Consider the following 17,500-nt stretch of genomic DNA (forward strand, 5'->3'; position numbering starts at 1 on the left):
TTTTGGCTTTAAATCTTGCTTGGGATTAGAAAGATGTATGTTGGTGGTGTTTATATGAAAGAATGTTTGTTCTAAGGAAACAGCTTTTTCTCTTATGTATAAGGGTTTGCTACATCCACTGCATTTTTCATGCTTTGAATTAACTACTGTATATTTGTAGTAATGTTTTTCTAGTGAGTGTGAGAATTTCTACTGTTGCTGGAAATCCCCTGAAGCAGCCATGTGTATGAGAAAAACATGGCCCATATTGGGGAGTGACACCTGAACATGTGAATCACACTTGAAAATTTACAGCCTTTTGAAGAACATTTTGATAAAGCTGATGACGTCCTGCGAAGTGTCAAATTCCACCTCATCATTAACAGCTGCTGCTAAGGATATCACATTGATATTTTGAACTTCTTAGTTTGTTAGAGAACTCCATTTTAAAAAGTTTTGGCTCCTTTTGGGCTAGTTTCACCTTATCTTTTACCTTTATCTTTATTTAAAATGTATGAATCACTTATGCATAAGCATTAAGCAATGCACAGGTAAAGCAATCATAAAAGCATAGATAGCACAAAAAAACTTGAAGCTGTTTTTCTGTGGACATTATTTTCAAAGTATTTGATGTATGAATTTTTTTTATTTTGAGCATGCTGTTTTCAGTGAATGCCTTATGCATATTGGGGCAGATTTTTGAATCGGCGCGCGCAGCGTACATTTGTGAAATGTATACCCGATTTTATAATATGCACGCGCTGCCGCGTGCATGTTATAAATCCAGGGTCGGCAACGTGCAAGGGGGGGCACACTTGTGCATGTCGAGACCTAGGGAGCCCCGATGGCTTTCCCCGTTCCCTCCAAGGCCGCTCCGAAATCAGCATCCTCGGAGGGAACTGCCCTTCCGCTCCCCCCCACCCTCCCCTCCCTTCCCTATCTAACCCACCCCCCCCGGCCCTACCTAAATCCCCCCCCCCTACCTTTGTTTCAGGAGTTACGCCTCTGGCAGGCAAAACTTGCGCGCACTGGCCGGCTGCTGGTGTGCCATCCCCGGCACGGCTTCGGTGCCGGACAGTCCCGCCCCCGGACCGCCGCCATGCCTATGGCCCCGCCCCTTCCCATCCCTTTTTCAAAGCCCCGGGTCATACTCGCGTCCCGGGGCTTATGCGCACCATCGAGCCTATGCAAAATAGGCTCTGCGCGCGCAGGGGGGGATTTAAAGGGTAACTCTTTGAAAATCTACCCCATTAATTACATTTTTAAATATAGGTGATGTGATGGTGGCTTTTTTGTCTATGAATTTTGGTGTTACATAATTATCAACAAATAACTCTTTTGTTAACTATATAGCTGTGATTTTCAAAGGCTACTCACGTACTTACGTGCATAACCTGAGAAAATATGCCCCTGAGCACACAGAGCCTATTTTGCATAGGCTCGGTGGCGCGTGCAGGCATAAGAAATAAAATAAGGTAGGGGGATTTAGATAGGGCTTGGGGGTGGGTTAGATAGGGGAAGGGAGGGGAAGGTGGGGGGGGCCAGAATAAAAGTTCCCTCCAAGCCGCTCTGATTTCGGAGCGGCCTTGGAGGGAACGGGGACAGACATCGGGGCTCCCCTCGGACTCGGCACGTGCAAGGTGCACATGCGTGCACTCCCTTGTACACGCCGAGCCCGGATTTCATAAAATGCGCGCAGCAGCACGCACATGTTATAAAATCGGGCGTAGATTTGTTCGCACCGGGTTGCGCGAACAAATCTACGCCAGCGCATAAGTTTTAAAATCTGCCTCAATATTTTTGATGTGATTTAATTGTTGATTAAGTTGTGCCAACCACCTTTATTTGCTGATGAATAATCTTACTAGATAAACGAAGCTTGACCGACGTGCCGCAAATGCGCAGTAGAGACCAGCTCTACCGCGCATGTGCGGGCGAGCACGTCGGTCTGAGCCAGCGTCAGAAAGAAAAAAAATGGCGGCGTCCAGTGGCAGCAGCGGGCGGCGACGGCGGTAGCGAGCGGCGGCGGTACCGGCAGCGGGCGGTAGCGAGCGGCGGCGGCGGTAGCGACGGCGGTAGCGGACGGCGGCGGCGGTAGCGAGCGGCGGCGGCGGCGGTAGCGGCGACGGCGGTAGCGGGCGGCATCCAGTGGCAGCAGCGGGCGGTGACGGCGGTAGCGAGCGGCGGCGGTACCGGCAGCGGGTGGTAGCGACGGCGGTAGCGGGCGGCGGCGGCGGTAGCGAGCGGCGGCGATGGCGGTAGCGGCCAGTAGCGAGGGAGGGAGAAGAGAGAGAGAGGGAGGGACGGACTGAGTGGGAGGGAGGGACTGAGTGAGAGGGAGAGGGGGGACTGAGTGAGAGGGAGTGGGACTGAGGGAGGGAGTGGGACTGGGAGAGAGAGGGAGGGAGTGGGACTGAGGGAGAGTGAGTGGGACTGAGTGAGTGAGAGGGAGGGAGAGAGGGGGGAGGGAGTGACTGAGTGAGAGGGAGAGAGGGGGGAGGGAGTGACTGAGTGAGAGGGAGGGACTGAGTGGGAGGGAGGGATTGAGTGAGGGGGAGGGACTGAGTGAGAGGGAGGGGGACTGAGTGAGAGGGAGTGAGTGGGACTGAGGGAGGGAGTGGGACTGAGGGAGGGAGTGGGAGGGAGAGAGAGGGAGGGAGGGAGTGGGACTAAGGGAGAGGACGGAGGGAGTGGGACTGAGTGAGAGTGAGTGGGACTGAGTGAGTGAGAGGGAGGGAGAGAGGGGGAGGGAGTGAGTGAGGACTGAGTGGGAGGGAGGGACTGAGTGAGAGGAGAGGGAGGGTGGGGAGGAGGGGTGAGGGAGGGAGGGAGGTAGGGGGTGGTGAAGAGTGAGGGGAGAGAGAATGAGGGGGAGGTGAGAGACAGAGGGATGTAGCCCGTTTTAACGGGCTTAACGGCTTGTATTAACATAATTGAGAAAGTTAAATGATAATTCTATAATTACAAAGCTTAACTGTTATTTGATTAATGTCATATAAACTTTTTCTAGGTTTCAAACATTTTTATGCACTCTAAAATGATCACAATTAACTTAAGAGTTTCTGGGTCACTATTATATTTGCAATAATGTCAATAAAGTTTTAAAAGCTATCACAGACATAGAAGTTGAACATACACACAAGATAAAAGAGAAAGCTCTTCTATATGAATGTATTTAAGAACTGGAAGATATTACTGTTGCCAAACTACCATAGTATAAATATACCAAGCAGTAACACTTTTTTCTAAAATAATATCAAAATCGGTTTAAGATAGGGTTGCCAAATGACTCCAGATTTTCAGGACAGGCTGATCCACTCCTGGTTTTACCCTGCTATAGGGGTAAAACCAGGGACTTTTAGTCTTGCTTTTTCTAAGGGACTATGATAGCAAAATTTAGAACTTAAAGTCCCAGCATGCAGTGGGGTAAATCCAAGACTGGATGAACCTGTCCTTTAAATCTGGAGTCACTTAGCAACCCTAGTTTAAGGAAAATGGGCATCTTAACATATGAGTCAATGTTCAAAAGATATATGCAGTTAAATTGGCTTTCAATTATATAAATCTAACCAGTTAAAAATCACCCTTCACTGGCAGGATAATTCTGTGCCCTCAAATGCATGAGGTACACAAAATTAGCCAGCCAAAAATGGAGCTGAGTTGTCGGCATTCCTGGGATGGGTTTTCAGATTTAGCCAGTTACCACAATATTGAGCGCTGACTAAATTTTCCAGCATAATTCATACTATAGATCTTAATCGGTCCTCTCAGACCTGAGCTGGCTTGTTAGTTTCAATTGAATGTCTGGCTATAGGAGGTCAATATTCAGAAAGCAATTTAGTGGCCAAGTTAAACAGCGAAATTAGCTGGATAATTTTTCCCAGATATAAAGTGGGATAAAGAACCCACTGAACATTGCACAGTACTCACGTAAAATTATCCAGCTACCTTTAGCAAGATAATGTTCAAATTTAACTGATCATGTTTGAACATAACTGGTTTTCTGACCGCATCTAGCCAGATAACTTGCTAGCTAACTAGCTATATTCAAAATAAAATGACTGCAAAATAGAAATTAAAGAAAAATAACAACTTTGGCACCCCAAAAAGCACTTAAAAATAGGTGTGGGGACCTAGTTTTAAGAACGTTTCTTCGTAACCATAATAAAACATATCTAGGACAGAAAGTCTGGATTTATCCCGATGTTACAAGGGACACTCAGATTAGAAGGAAGAAGTTTGTGGACATGATGCAAGAAGCTAAGTCCTTTGGGATCCAATTGGTTATTAGATATCCTTGTAAATGCATGTTCACTTACAAGGAAAATAAGTATATTTTTTATGACCCCAATCAGTTAAGGATATTTATAGATAACTGTAAAAGAGAGGTCAATATCACCTGATCATTGAGGAAATTAATAAAGATAGATACTGTATATTTCTTTATTTTGTCTAACAATTTAGATTTCTTAATTGATGATGCTCCTAAAGACTCCTGAGAATCTATATTACTTTATAAATATTGAATACAGAAAAAGATGTTTATATTAAAATTGTTAATTTCGGTAATTATGTGTCATTGAATGTAAATGATATAAACTTTCTGTTCATTGTAAAGGAAAATTTGAATAAATAAAGAATTAAAAAAAAAATAGGTGTGGGAATAGCACCCAATCACCCCAGCCCCTCAACCCACCAAATAACGAAAAGCAGTGGGTTCTAGCACCCCAAGGCTGTCACCCCTTCTCAATTTGCAGCAAGAAAAAAAAACACAACAGTCTACTTCTGCCCTCTTCCCCACCTACCTGCAACCTCTATTCCCCTCCCCAGTCCCTGGACCTGCCTCACATCCCAGAAACCCGAATAATGTATTGCCTGCTCCTGGCCACTTCAAGCATTGCTCTGACAGCAACTTTGGAAGAATATGATAATAACATTGCACTGCACAGCGAAATTAAGCCCTCCCGGGCTCTTTCCTGGGGGTCTGCAAAGTAGAAAGGATCAGGACTAATCCCTAGTTGCTCCTGCCCCACCAGGTCCTAGTTGAAAATTGTCACTGACCTAAGGAGTACAGACGTACTGCAAAGTGGCACTGGTCTCAGGTCAGGCTGGTGCCATCTTCCCAGAGGATCAGGAGAGAAGGAGGATTGTTTTTGGTGATAGTGGGTAGTGGTGGCGGTGGGGTTATAGGGAAGGTCCAGGAGGGGCCTTTTCCAAAAGAAAAGTAGGAGATAAAAAAAAATAGTGGAGGGTGTTTTTGTTTGTTTGTTTCATTTTTAAACAAAATGTAATGCAGGTGATTTGTCATATTTTTTCTATTTCTTTAAAAAGAATGTACATCGCTATCAGCCTTCATGGAAGATACAGTGTTTTCTTTAACCTGCTTCCTTGTTCTTTATAAATCATAAGCAATATGCAGAACCAACTCAAAGGAAATCATTCTCTTCTACAACTCTACTCAAACTGCAGGCAGCCCTAGGGACTGCGAGAACAGGTCTGATAGACCTTTTGAGATAGAAAAATGTTCTGAGTGAATTGTATTAAGTGTTGATTTGTATTGGGATACCAGGTACTTAGGAAAAAGGGTCTGTAAGTGGACATAATCACTTAACTTTTTGCTTTAATCCTGTTTTGCAGTAAAATAGTCAGACTTAAGTAATTTTCCATACGTTCAAGTCTCAGAAATATCTTCCAAAATAGAAAATGAAATGTCAACAAAAATGTGTCAAGTCCTGTGGAACTGTAGTCATCTGGTGCATGCTATTTCAGTTTTGAAGCATTTCTACATATCAAAATTGCTTTTGGACTTTTGTTTTCTCTATATGCCAATGTAATGTAATTTTATTATTCTCCAAAGATTCCTATAAAATTGACTGAGTGCTATTCAAAAATTAAAAAAACACCAGTATTAACCTGATTTCATTTTTCATTAGAATCACATGCGGAATGAAATCGTTTTGCTACTGAAAACCTCACAGGGTGATAAACATCAGAAGGAGAAATCAGCAAATTTTGATAGGGGACTCTGTAGTAAGAAAAATTAACCTGAGAAATAACCAGAGGGTGAGGGACATCATTTGCATCCCAATTGTCTCAGCTTGCAGGGATGTGCAGAGAATCCAGATGTTAGCATAAAAAATGTGAAAGGATATAAATGACCTGGCATATGATGAGTTAGTAAAGATTCAGATGCAGTTCAAGGAGTTAGGGTGAGGATCTGGACAGGTATTTAAATCTGTAACCTTCTCAGAAGTGTGATCTGCTTAGAACATTCATGGCTGAAAGATTCGTACAGGGCTATTGTGGTGACTGGGAATGCAACTGAGAGGAGAAGTCATGGTTCCGGTTCACATCTCTCCAGGAAAATTCTTACAGTCCTTTGTCATCATTTCAAGTCCTATATTGACCAACATTTCAACTAAGGAAGGGGGAAGAACATACTGCACTCTTTTACAAGCATAAACAGCTGAGGTAAACAAGGCAAGGCCTAAGGAATCACAGTCCAAAATCAACCATACAATAAAATATGGGAGAAAGCAATCAGAATGAAAGGTTAGATAGCTACAAAAATAATTAAGACGAGGGAAAAAGAAACAGATAGATTGACATTGCATCATCTTGGAAAGTCATGTATGTAAATGCTAAAAGCTTTATTCTTAAAATGAAAGACCTGGAGGCAACCATGCAGAGAAAATGTGATGACAACCAAAAGTGTCTAAGTGTAATGGAAACCAGGATTCGGATGTCTATCCCACATTATAATCAATTTAGAAGAGACAAAATAGGTAAAAGGGGTAAGGAGGAGTAGCTCTTTATATTAGGAACACAGCAAATAGTGACTGAAATACAAAGAAAACAGGTAGAAGCTGAACAAGAAATCTCTAAATATTTAATAGTAATTTCTAGCACAGAAAATTTCCAGCAATAGGAGTAATATCTAGTACAGCATTCCAAAGTTTGAACCATATGTTGTGAATGAGCTGTTTAGTGGACCCTTGGGCCGACCTGTGAGAGACTGGGGAGAGGTGTACTATAGTCTCTGGTGAGTGACAGGTCGGGAGGTGGATACCAGGCAGGAGCTGGAGGTGAGCTTCACCCTGGAAGCCAGTACTCCCCCGGGAGGAGCCCGTAGGAGCCCGGCCGCTGGAACTTAGGAGATCACGGAAGCTGGAACTGGAGCAGGCAGGCAGGGATCCGGAGTCAGGCAGGAACTGAAGAGGGCTGGAGCTGGAAGCAGACAGGAACTGTGGCAAGACTCGGAACTGGAGCCAGGCAGGAACTGAGGCAAGGCTCGGAACTGGAGCCAGGAAGGAACTGGAGCAGAGACCGGAGCCCCCCCCCCGGGAGGAGCCCGTAGGGGCCCGGCCACTGGAGCAAGCGGGCAATGAAGCAAGCAAGCAGGCAGGTACGATGGTAGGCAAGCAGGGAGACTCTGAAGCAGGCAGGCAGACTCTGTAGCTGGAAGGCAGACTCTGAAGCAGGCACACCTCGGGGCCAGGAGCAACTAGGGACCAAGGAGGGACCCAGTTGCAAGGCCCTGAGTGAGTGCAGACACCGGGGTTAAATCCCCCCCGGCGTCTGATGTCAGCAGAAGGGGGCGGAGCATTGCGCGGTGGAAAGCTGGCTATTTCAGTGCCCCTCCCGCACGTGCGCACGCCTAGAGGAAGGGTGTTCCCGTGGCGGCCTCCGTGGGGACGCCGTCGATGTTTGCGCTGCCGGGACCGGGAGAGAAGAGAAGGTAAGGCCCCGGTCGTGACCGGGACCGCAGCACCATAAACAGGTATGAATATAGATACACAGTAAACTGGTTTCCAGCAATAATCTATAACCTTAAATCTAATGGAAGCATGGCCATGCATACCTTTACATTATTAGTGAGCTCACTACTATAATTCTCAAGGGTATATATTTACACCAATAATAGGGCCCAGTAATATACACAATTTTCCCCAAGCCCTCACAAGGCAAATTTCTGTGCTACATCCTTTAACTCTTGAGGGTTAGCAGCTACATGCTATGCCTTCAGTTCCTCTGGAGCAACAGGCAATAATGAAACTTGGAAAGAGTTCAGCTAGGAGGTGTAAAGGGATTCTCCCTTCTGCCTTGCTATGGTGGTAGGACAGGTATTAAAGGGTTAAAATTTGAAACAATTAAAAATTTGGGCTTAACTGTAATTCACAGGCTTAGTTTTGGTGAAGGTGAATAGCAATGCTTTTAATGTGGTGATAAATGTCACTGGACCATGATCCAGTGGCTGACAGTTTTTTGGGGTTTTTTTTGCAAGGACCAGAAAGAGACTTCTCTGTATGAGACTGGTCACTCATGCTCTCCAAATGACTCCTCTGAGAAGTGGTCTTCCTTCTAGTCTGTGGGATCTTTATCCTTTGTACCTCCCTTCAGCAAAGCAGCATCCCAGTCACAGATCACAGGACCTAGCAGCAGCTCTCATCCACTATAGCAACAACATGGATGCAGCAGAGAATTGGCGCTGCAGCTCCTAGTGAGTTACAACTAAGCTCTTCCTAAGCCATCCGATAATCTCCCACAACCAGCCTAACTGGGATACTCACTTAGAAAATCCCACCATGGGACAGCAGGCTCAAAGGGCAGCATCAAAAGCCGCACTTCTGCTGTCCTACTGTAATTATTTCCAATTACTCGCCAGAAAATCTATGCAAATTTGAAATCTTTGTCCTTTCAGTTTTGTCATTGGTCAAATCCTCACCGGCACTTCATTGGCTCATAGAGTCAAGTGATCAGGGGCATGACAGAGTCCCATGAGGAAATGGCAGGTTGAGAAGGGCTGCAGATGTCTCAGAAGCAGCAAATCAACAATGCCCTGGCTGCACTTTTGTGACAGGGTTGAAGGTAAGATATAACTGCACAAAGAGGAAGGTAAGAGGGCACTACACATGGTGGCTACCTCAGAGATGCTCATTTGAAACAGAAGGATCTGGGGAGAGAAAAGTGTCTTGTACGAGTAATAAAAATATTTGCTTCTAGTGGTTTTTTTTTCTAATTAGCATTATTAAATATCACAACTAAAAGAAAAAAAAAAGAAACCAGAGACAAGACTGGAAGCAATATTCCAAAGATACTGAATGCAATAATCTCAAGTTTAACAAATTTGTATTTTAAGAAATAATTTATCAGACCAAGTAAGAGTCAGCAAATGCTGTCTTTGGAATAAAACATTTCCAGTCAGTACAGTCACTTGTGCTGATAGGACTTAATAACAGGCAATTACTTAATGATGTAATGCAATGCAGTCCAAAATTAAAGGTATAAGTGTAAACATTGAGCTCTATTGAGTAGGGACTGTCTTTATGTATATTTGTACAGCTCTGCGTATATCATGTAGTGCTATAGAAATATTAAGTAATAGCAGCAGTAGTAACATTAGGTCAAGGCCAATTATGAAAGGCAGAGCATGCAATTAATCTATTGCTTTGATTTTTAACAGAGAATTTTTTTACAAAATATATCTTATTTCAAGTATTTTTCCTGTTGCCACTGCTAATCTGAACAATCTAGTATGTATTTAAAGCATATTTCCTCACACTGCTGTCTCTAGAAAATCAAATAATGTTCTACAATCTGGTTCTGCATGCAACCTGAAGATAATGGGCATAACCCTGACAGAGGGCAGTTGTCTTCCCACAGTACTTACATAGTAACATTAACATAGTAATGATGGCAGAAAAAGACCAAATAGTCCATCCAGTCTGCCCAGCAAGTTTCTTATGATAGTAACTGCTACTCCATGCCCTCAAGCCTTATGTTAAGGATAGTAATACTACTAGTAACATTTTTTACGAGGTGAGCAGCCTTGAAAATTCAGACAATGCTGCTTGAACATGCTTTGCTTTTGGACTTGGCTGTAGAAGCAGTTCTGCACTTTTCTCCTAATGTCTGTGTATCAGTACCCAGACTGTAAATGTCAGGGCCCAGTGTTGCTGTCACCTGAACCCAATTCCTCTTTTACCCCCACCATTGAAGCAGACAGTGATGTTGCAACTGAGTCAAATCATGAAAGCTAATTGGTTAAGGACAGTAACTGCTCTCCATGCAGGTTATCCTCATGCACGCTTTTCTTCATTTCCATTCTCTAGTCATTAGGAATCCACAGTGTTTATTCCATGCCTTTTTTAATTCAATTACTGTTTTTTTCCTCACCACCTCTTCTGGAAAGTAATTCCAGGCATTCAAGCATCCATCACCCTCTCCATGAAGAAATATTTCCTGATGTTGGTTCTGAGTTGTCCTCCCTGGAGTTTCATTTTGTGACCCCTAATTCTATTCTTTATTTTCCAGTGGAAAAGGTTTGAAGTTTGTGCATCATTAAAACCTTTCAGGTGTCTTAAGGTCTGTATCATTTCTCCCCTGCACCTCCTCTCCTCCAGGGTATACATATTTAGATCCTTCAGCCTCTCTTCATAAGTCTTCCGATACAGTCCCACACCATTTTAGTCACCCTTCTCTGGAATTCCTCTGTCCTGTCTCTATCCTTTTTGAGATAAGGTCTCCAGAACTGAACAAATAACTCCAAGTGAGGCTTTACCAAGGACATGTACAAGGACATTATCACCTTCTTTATCTCTCTATGCAGCCCAGCATTCTTCTGGCTGCAAAGCAGAGCAATAACCAGTAAGGAATAGGGATGTGCATTTTTTTTTTTTTTAAATAAATGGTAATCTGAAGTGAAAATGAACATTTTTATTTCATTTTGTTAAATCTGAAATGAATCAAAGAATAGAACTGAAACTGCCCTCCAAAATATTTGTGTACTATTTGTATATAGAATGCATAAAACAGATAAAAGCAAAATAATCCCCCTCCTCCCAAAAATGGACTGAAAATGAAAGACATGAACTGAACTGAACATAGTGGTTGTGCATATCCCTAACTTAAAATAAAAGGAGACTAATTCTATCAATACAACAGTATGACATAATGATATCATACCCTCCCACTAGTAATAGCTTGAATAAAGTAGGGAAAATATTCAAAGCAATCCTCAAAACAAAATAATCTATGTGTCTTAAATACACAGTGTTTTACGCCATCATACTAGATACTACCGGTCAAAAATACCTTCATTGTCTTATCTTTAATCATTTGGCAAGACCTGGACGCCATTTAAAACACTATCATGCTGCGATGAAATTCATTAACAGCGATGATGCAATTTGGTTAAACAACACTGAAGTTGCAATTTGGTTAAATGCTCTGCACCCCCTGAAGCAGAAACTGGAGGTTTCAAAATGTGGACCATGTCAGGATGGGACTAGTGTTTGGGATGTCACAATTTACTAAGATAAGTTTAATAATCAGCTTAAAATTATATTAAAAAAAATATCTTGCCAAATGATTAAAGATCAGACAATGAAGGTCTTTTTGACGGGTAGTGTCTAGTATGATGGAGTAAAATACTGTGTATTTAAGACACATAGATTATTTTGTTTTGGGGAAGTCATTTGTTTGGATTAATAATGATATCACAAACATTCCACTTATACCCCTACACTAACTTTCAGTGGTAAATATTATATACAAGTTGCCTAATCTGATAATTGGCTGATGTACTCTTGCAGTGTTTCAATATTAAAAACTATATTTATTTACATAGTGGCATCAGTATAAATAGGACTGCATAAGAAAATTGACATGACTATAAAAGTTCATGCCAAAAATGTTAAATGACTGATAACTAAGGTAACCTATCAAATCAAGATTTCCAGGTTTTCTGGGTTTTACCATAATTTAGAACATGCTGTGCTGAAATCAGAAAATGTATTCACACTTATTTCTGTCTGGTTTCTTTCAATGTTTCACTTTCTAAATTAACAGACTAATCATCATGGATTTATTGGTCTGCTCTGAGGAATGTCTTACTATATCTAGGCTATTGTTTTGGGACTAAAGAAAAAAAAAGTGAATATACCTATTGGGGGAGGTATCGTAGATTCTTTTGGAAAAGCCTTAGGTGATGGTAGGCATTCTTTGGTGAAAAAAATGTCATCAAGTGCAATGTGTCCCTTTTCACCTCTTCCAACGTTCCCTTCAAATGTGACACGGAAGTCTTCTTCTGCAGCTATCAATGTCAGTTCTTGTCTCTGCCAGAAGTTTCCCTGGTCCCCAGTAAAGTTTAGCAAAGTTTTTTCATAGTTTGTTACCGTTACTTGGTATATGGTTAGTGATCCAGCACTTATTCCTGATATTTGATAGTAGAAAATGATCTGTAACAACAGTAAATGAAGAGCAGGTGTCATAATAATTTCATTGTGATGAACACTAAAATTAATTTGAAAACAAGGCAACATTCTAATTGTTCAGTAAATTGGTAATTCAGCAATTTCTATTGTTCAAGAGCTATAGATTATGGTTTTCTCCCTGGAACATAAAAATAAAAGAACAGCCTTGTGTAGCCATTTTGCTGCTATCCTTCCAGTTATGTGAAATGTTTTAAGATGGTTAACTTTGTAAGGCACACAAAACATATTAAACCAGGTGTATTTTTATTCCAAAACCGTGTTTTGAAGCCTGCTTCAGTTCTTACTTACAGAACTGTCATTTCCCCACTAAAGACAAGGTATACTTGATGTGGAACTGATGGCACATTTTTAAAAGTGTACACAGGAGCAGATGTTTCCAAACTCTAGCAATTGCCAGATGAGGCAAAATATTACTTCTTATTTTGATAATATTCTTACAAATGAGTGGAACTCTGGCAAAGTACTTTAGCAGTATTCTAGCAATTATGCAAAATAAATGTTAATACTATCTTTACATTTCATTTCACTTTTTCAGGCTCTTCAGTTTTGATTTTGTTTAAGATTTTTTGTTTATATTATAATGTGTAAATTTTCTTTTGTAGCTCTTAGTTTTATTTTGGTATGTGTGTATGTGTTAAACTTTCTGCATCTCACAAATAGATATAAATGGCCATACCACCACATTTCCCCTTATCCTTATTGTAAACTTGATATACCACAAATGCTTATGTCACTGGAGGAAAGGTGATTAAAATCCACAGTAATGTGAATTCCCAGAGTACATAAAGACAGAAAAAAGGAATAATAACAAGATGTGTTACTTTCCATCCAATATGTAATGAAACAGAAGGTGGCTCATAATGAGTAAAAATATGCTTTTCACAAACACACACACACACATATACACACACCTGCCCTAACCATCCTTTTACTTCAGTAACCACACCCTCTTGCATACAACACCTCCACACACAATCCAGCTTATACACAACTCCCACACACACTCCCTCATAACAACATCCACAATCTACAAACACATAGCCTTATTGCTAAAAATCAACTCCCCACCTCCATATCCCCCCATATACCCACTACAAACCCTTCCCAACCATGCAACACCTATCTACCCAAAAGCACATACTCCACAGATCATCCTTTCAGATATCTCCCACATATACCCACAATTCACACAGCTCCATACCCCCACATACACACCCCCTCTCCCAAAATACACATCAACTACCCACACCCACCCATCCATCTACACATACACAGATCCTCCATAACAATCCTACCCAACCACATACACACACGCACATACTCCACCCATAGCCCTTTCATACACCCACATCCACCATTCCTCCCTAACACACCAATTCCTCCTTTTCAGTTCCATTCCCAGCTCTTCCATACAGCTGTCGCCAACCTTCTCTTTAAGTCAACCTCCTGTTTCAAATCCTGCCCTCTCCCAGTTCTTAACTTCTTAGCATATCTCCTCCCTGAGCCAACTCTCTTGCTCCCTTCCCAAACCCCTCTCTAGTTCTCATATCTTTCATCAGCTTTCTCTTTTCCTCTTCATTTTTTATACCTTTTCCAGAAATGTTCTTCTCTCCATTCCCAGCCTAACCCTGGCTCTAGCTATCCCTCACACTTAGGCTCTGGATTTATTTATTATTACTCAAATTGATAAAAACTATCCCTCCAAAGAGGCTTTAGGTGAGAATAATACAAATAAAAACAAAACCATCAACATGAAATAAAAACCAATAAACAATCTAAAAACAATAAACACAAATGAAAACAAAATTTCAATAGATCAAAGACAAAATAAGCCTATATGTTACATTTAAAAATTACAAACATTATCTGTCCCTACCATAGTAAAGCCAGAGATTGAGAGAGAGGCTATACTAGGCACAACATCAAGAGGCAGACAGCTTAGGAATATAGTGGACCCTTGGTTCCTGTGACTTCAGTCTCTCTTCTTCAGCATATGCTTTATATGTAAACAGGAAGCATGTGTAGGAAGAGGAGCTGCAGGAACAGTCAACTTGCAAGCACTTGGTGTTCCTGTGTTGCTGCATGGAGCAGCATGAGCAGACAACGCTCTTAGGGGCCGATGCAATACAGTGCGCTCATCTGAGCACACTGTTTAACCCACTGTCGGACGTGGGTTAAATAGGCGCTAATCCACTCCCTAATGCAATAGGGGGATTAGTGCCTATTTAATGCACGTCTGACGCGGAGTGAATGAGTTAGCGCTCATCTCATGCAAATGCATGTGAATGAGCCTATTACGCATTCACTCCGCATGCAAAAAAATAAATGTGCGTCTCAGACGCACATTTATCGCTCAGCTATTAACACCTGCCAGGAGCAGGCGTTAATAGCTGAGCGCACTGGAAAAAAGTGCAGAAAAGCAGAAAAAAATGGTTTTCTCTACTTTTTTAAAAGTAAAAAATAATCTCTGCCAGCCACTTTGAAGACCAACACCAATATGCTTGGCATCGGTTTTCATAACCGGCTGACTGCAGTTATGAAAACTGGCACTGAGTTTATCGGCATTGGTGTTCATAACCTGCAGACCACCAGTAACCGCAGCACCTCCTTGCTAGCTTGACCCCCTAATTTGGGTATTTCATTGTGGCCCCCCCCTTATGGGCACCATGTGTGCATTAAGAATGCGGGTGCTGAAAAGTCAGCGTCCGCTTTACGCGAATAGTATTGCATCGGCCCCTTAGTCTTTTTTCTTTCTGAAAGGTGAAGTGGGTGGTGAGAAGTGGTAGTACCAGGGCAGCTTTTACCTGTAATAAAAAAAGGGCAGCTGCCTTGTATAGCAGGGGTCCACTGCATGAACACACAGGGCTCTGTCTGATGACTCTACAGGCCAGTGCCCAAAATCTTAGCAAGGAGCAGCTCTCTGCCTCCTGCTCCAACCCCTCCTCTCTCAGACAGCCATAGGAAAGAGAAGGGAAGGGGTGAGCCTGGAGCAGACAGAGCACAGAGTAGAAAAAAGAAGATCCTCTCTAATACCTAATCTGGTCCCTTCATTTCTGTCATTCAAGGACAGAAGAGGAAGAGGTGAGTGGAGGAGACACTGCAGAGCAAAGAATAGATAATCTGCTCTGTAATCCAGCCCCTCCACTCCATGTTTCTATTCCCCTCATGTGTGCAAGGAACAGGAGGGTAGGGGTAAGACTGGAGTAAACAACCTATCAAAGAAGAATTTGATTTTGCTGCATAATTCTATATCTAATTTGTAGCCTCTTATTCTGCATTTGGTGAGGACCTGTGATCTGCTTGCATGACTAAGGTGAGGTATTCTGCTAGTGTGCAGTTTCTTTGTAGGGATCTGTAGCAGTCCAGCTTGTTCTGTTTTTCCCAACAGGAGGTATATTGATATAATATCTGTAGTGCTGCCTTTTCATTGGTATGGTTGTTGTTGTTTTGAGTTAGTGCAATTTTGGTATGGCAGGTTTCAAATATAGGTTCTCATGACTTTTTTTTTCAGATTTTGTGTAATTTCACAAAGTATCTGGAAATGAGGGATGTTATTGTCACTGCTACTAAGGAAACAACAGAAATATAATTTTTTTTTGGATGGTGAGCAGTATGGGAAAACATTCTTTTCAGCCCAGCCAGCCATTTCAAAAATTACCCTCAACAAATGCAGTTTCTTTTAGAGATTAAATTTTAAAGGGATTTGTGTGGGTAAAAAGTATTTACCTGTAAAAATCACCTATCCAAAAACTGCCCTCCTGTATGTGAGTAAAAGTGTGTGGGAATTTCCATTATTGCATACTCGTAATCCCCATCGTGGTGGAGGCATTCCCAGGGTAGGGTTATGCTGGGGGAGAAAACTAGGCACAGACATAGTTTTGGGTTTTGAAAACTATGCATGTAGTTTTAGTTAGGGGTGGGGAAGAAGAAGAGTTCTGGGCTTAGGGAGAAGAGGGACGGCAGTTCTCAATATGGAGGAAAAAAATTTACAAAGGGACTTTCCACAAAAGTTTGCCCATGGCCCTTTAAGTGGTTAAAGCAGCCCTGGACAGTATAAAGTACTGATATGTACAATTCTGCATTGAGATCTGGCTATCACAGAATACTTTGAGAGGATGTTTCCAGAAGTACCTAGGCTGGCTAACTAGGGAGTTAACCGGGAGGACTTACAGCTGGAGACCTCTCATCTGAGAGGGTGGCAGAGGAGGGCTGATTCAGGAGCACCGATTCCACCTGGTGAGCTGTTTCCGTGAATCGCCCCGAAGCCACGCCCCCGAATTGACGTCATTAAGGAGGGCCCAAACGCCGGGATAAAGGCAAGCTAGCAGCGGCGTGCAGCCGAAGCCGCGCACCAAAGGGGCGCGCCCCTGGGAAAAAATTTTTGGAAGTTTATTCTGTGACTTTTTCCTACTCTATGGGTAGGAAAAGGAAGCTGAAAATTTGGTAATCTTCCCCGGCGTCTACAGAGGCAAGAGGCCCGATGGACCAGCACGTAAGGCGAGTAAGTCAAACAGCCCGCAATACGATTCCTGATATATCCTTTTCATCGGGTGCTTCAGATAGCCCGTGCCAACAACTACAATCTCAATCATTGTTGGAATTAAATGTCCCTATTGAATCACAACTAGAGGTGGTAGACATGAATGATGCAAATTTACAACCCACAACGGTGGGGGGAAGAGAGTGTGGGGAGATCTGGTGATGTGACTGGACTACAGGTTTCTAGTCCAGCAATCATAGACCCACAGTCAGTGACTCTGGTTGATGTATGGAAAGATATCAACGACCTGCAGAAAATAATGACTGGCTTTATGGATCAAACTAATAAAGGAAATGTGGATATGAAAAATGTATTGCAGATGCATGACAACCGTTTAAAACAATTAGAGGAAGTAGGAAAGGCTAATACTGTGCAGATAACATCTTTACAGACAGTAAATGCTTCCTTTATTAAGGATAGTTTAGTTAATCTTAGGCAGATAGAGAGCCTAGAGAATGAGAATAGGGCTAAAAACTTGAGGTTTTTAAACTTTCCCATGACTAGGCTTCTCTCTGCTATTGAATTGTTGAAAAAATATTTAATTGAAAATGTGTCTATATTAAATGTAGATGATCAATCTATTTCAAAAATGTATTATGTTTTAAGTTCAAGAATTAAGAGACAGGAAGGAGAGGAAGGAATGGACAGTGTCCAGCAAGCGTCCCCAAATTTGACCTCCTTCCTAGAATCATCTGTAGAAGATATT

At 42.2% G+C, this 17,500-nt stretch overlaps 1 protein-coding gene across 1 annotated transcript in view; it reads right to left on the reverse strand.

Annotated features, from left to right (window-relative positions):
• Positions 1 to 17,500, reverse strand: part of MALRD1 (MAM and LDL receptor class A domain containing 1) — a 954,719-nt gene that overhangs the window by 532,105 nt on the left and 405,114 nt on the right. Inside the window, exon 27 of the mRNA XM_029587045.1 lies at positions 11,924 to 12,218. Within this exon, the coding sequence (XP_029442905.1) occupies positions 11,924 to 12,218 (295 nt within the window). The remainder of the gene's footprint in view (positions 1 to 11,923; positions 12,219 to 17,500) is intronic.

The sequence above is a fragment of the Rhinatrema bivittatum genome, chromosome 2 (assembly GCF_901001135.1).
Source record: "Rhinatrema bivittatum chromosome 2, aRhiBiv1.1, whole genome shotgun sequence".
In the NCBI taxonomy this organism is placed as follows: Eukaryota; Metazoa; Chordata; class Amphibia; order Gymnophiona; family Rhinatrematidae; genus Rhinatrema; species Rhinatrema bivittatum.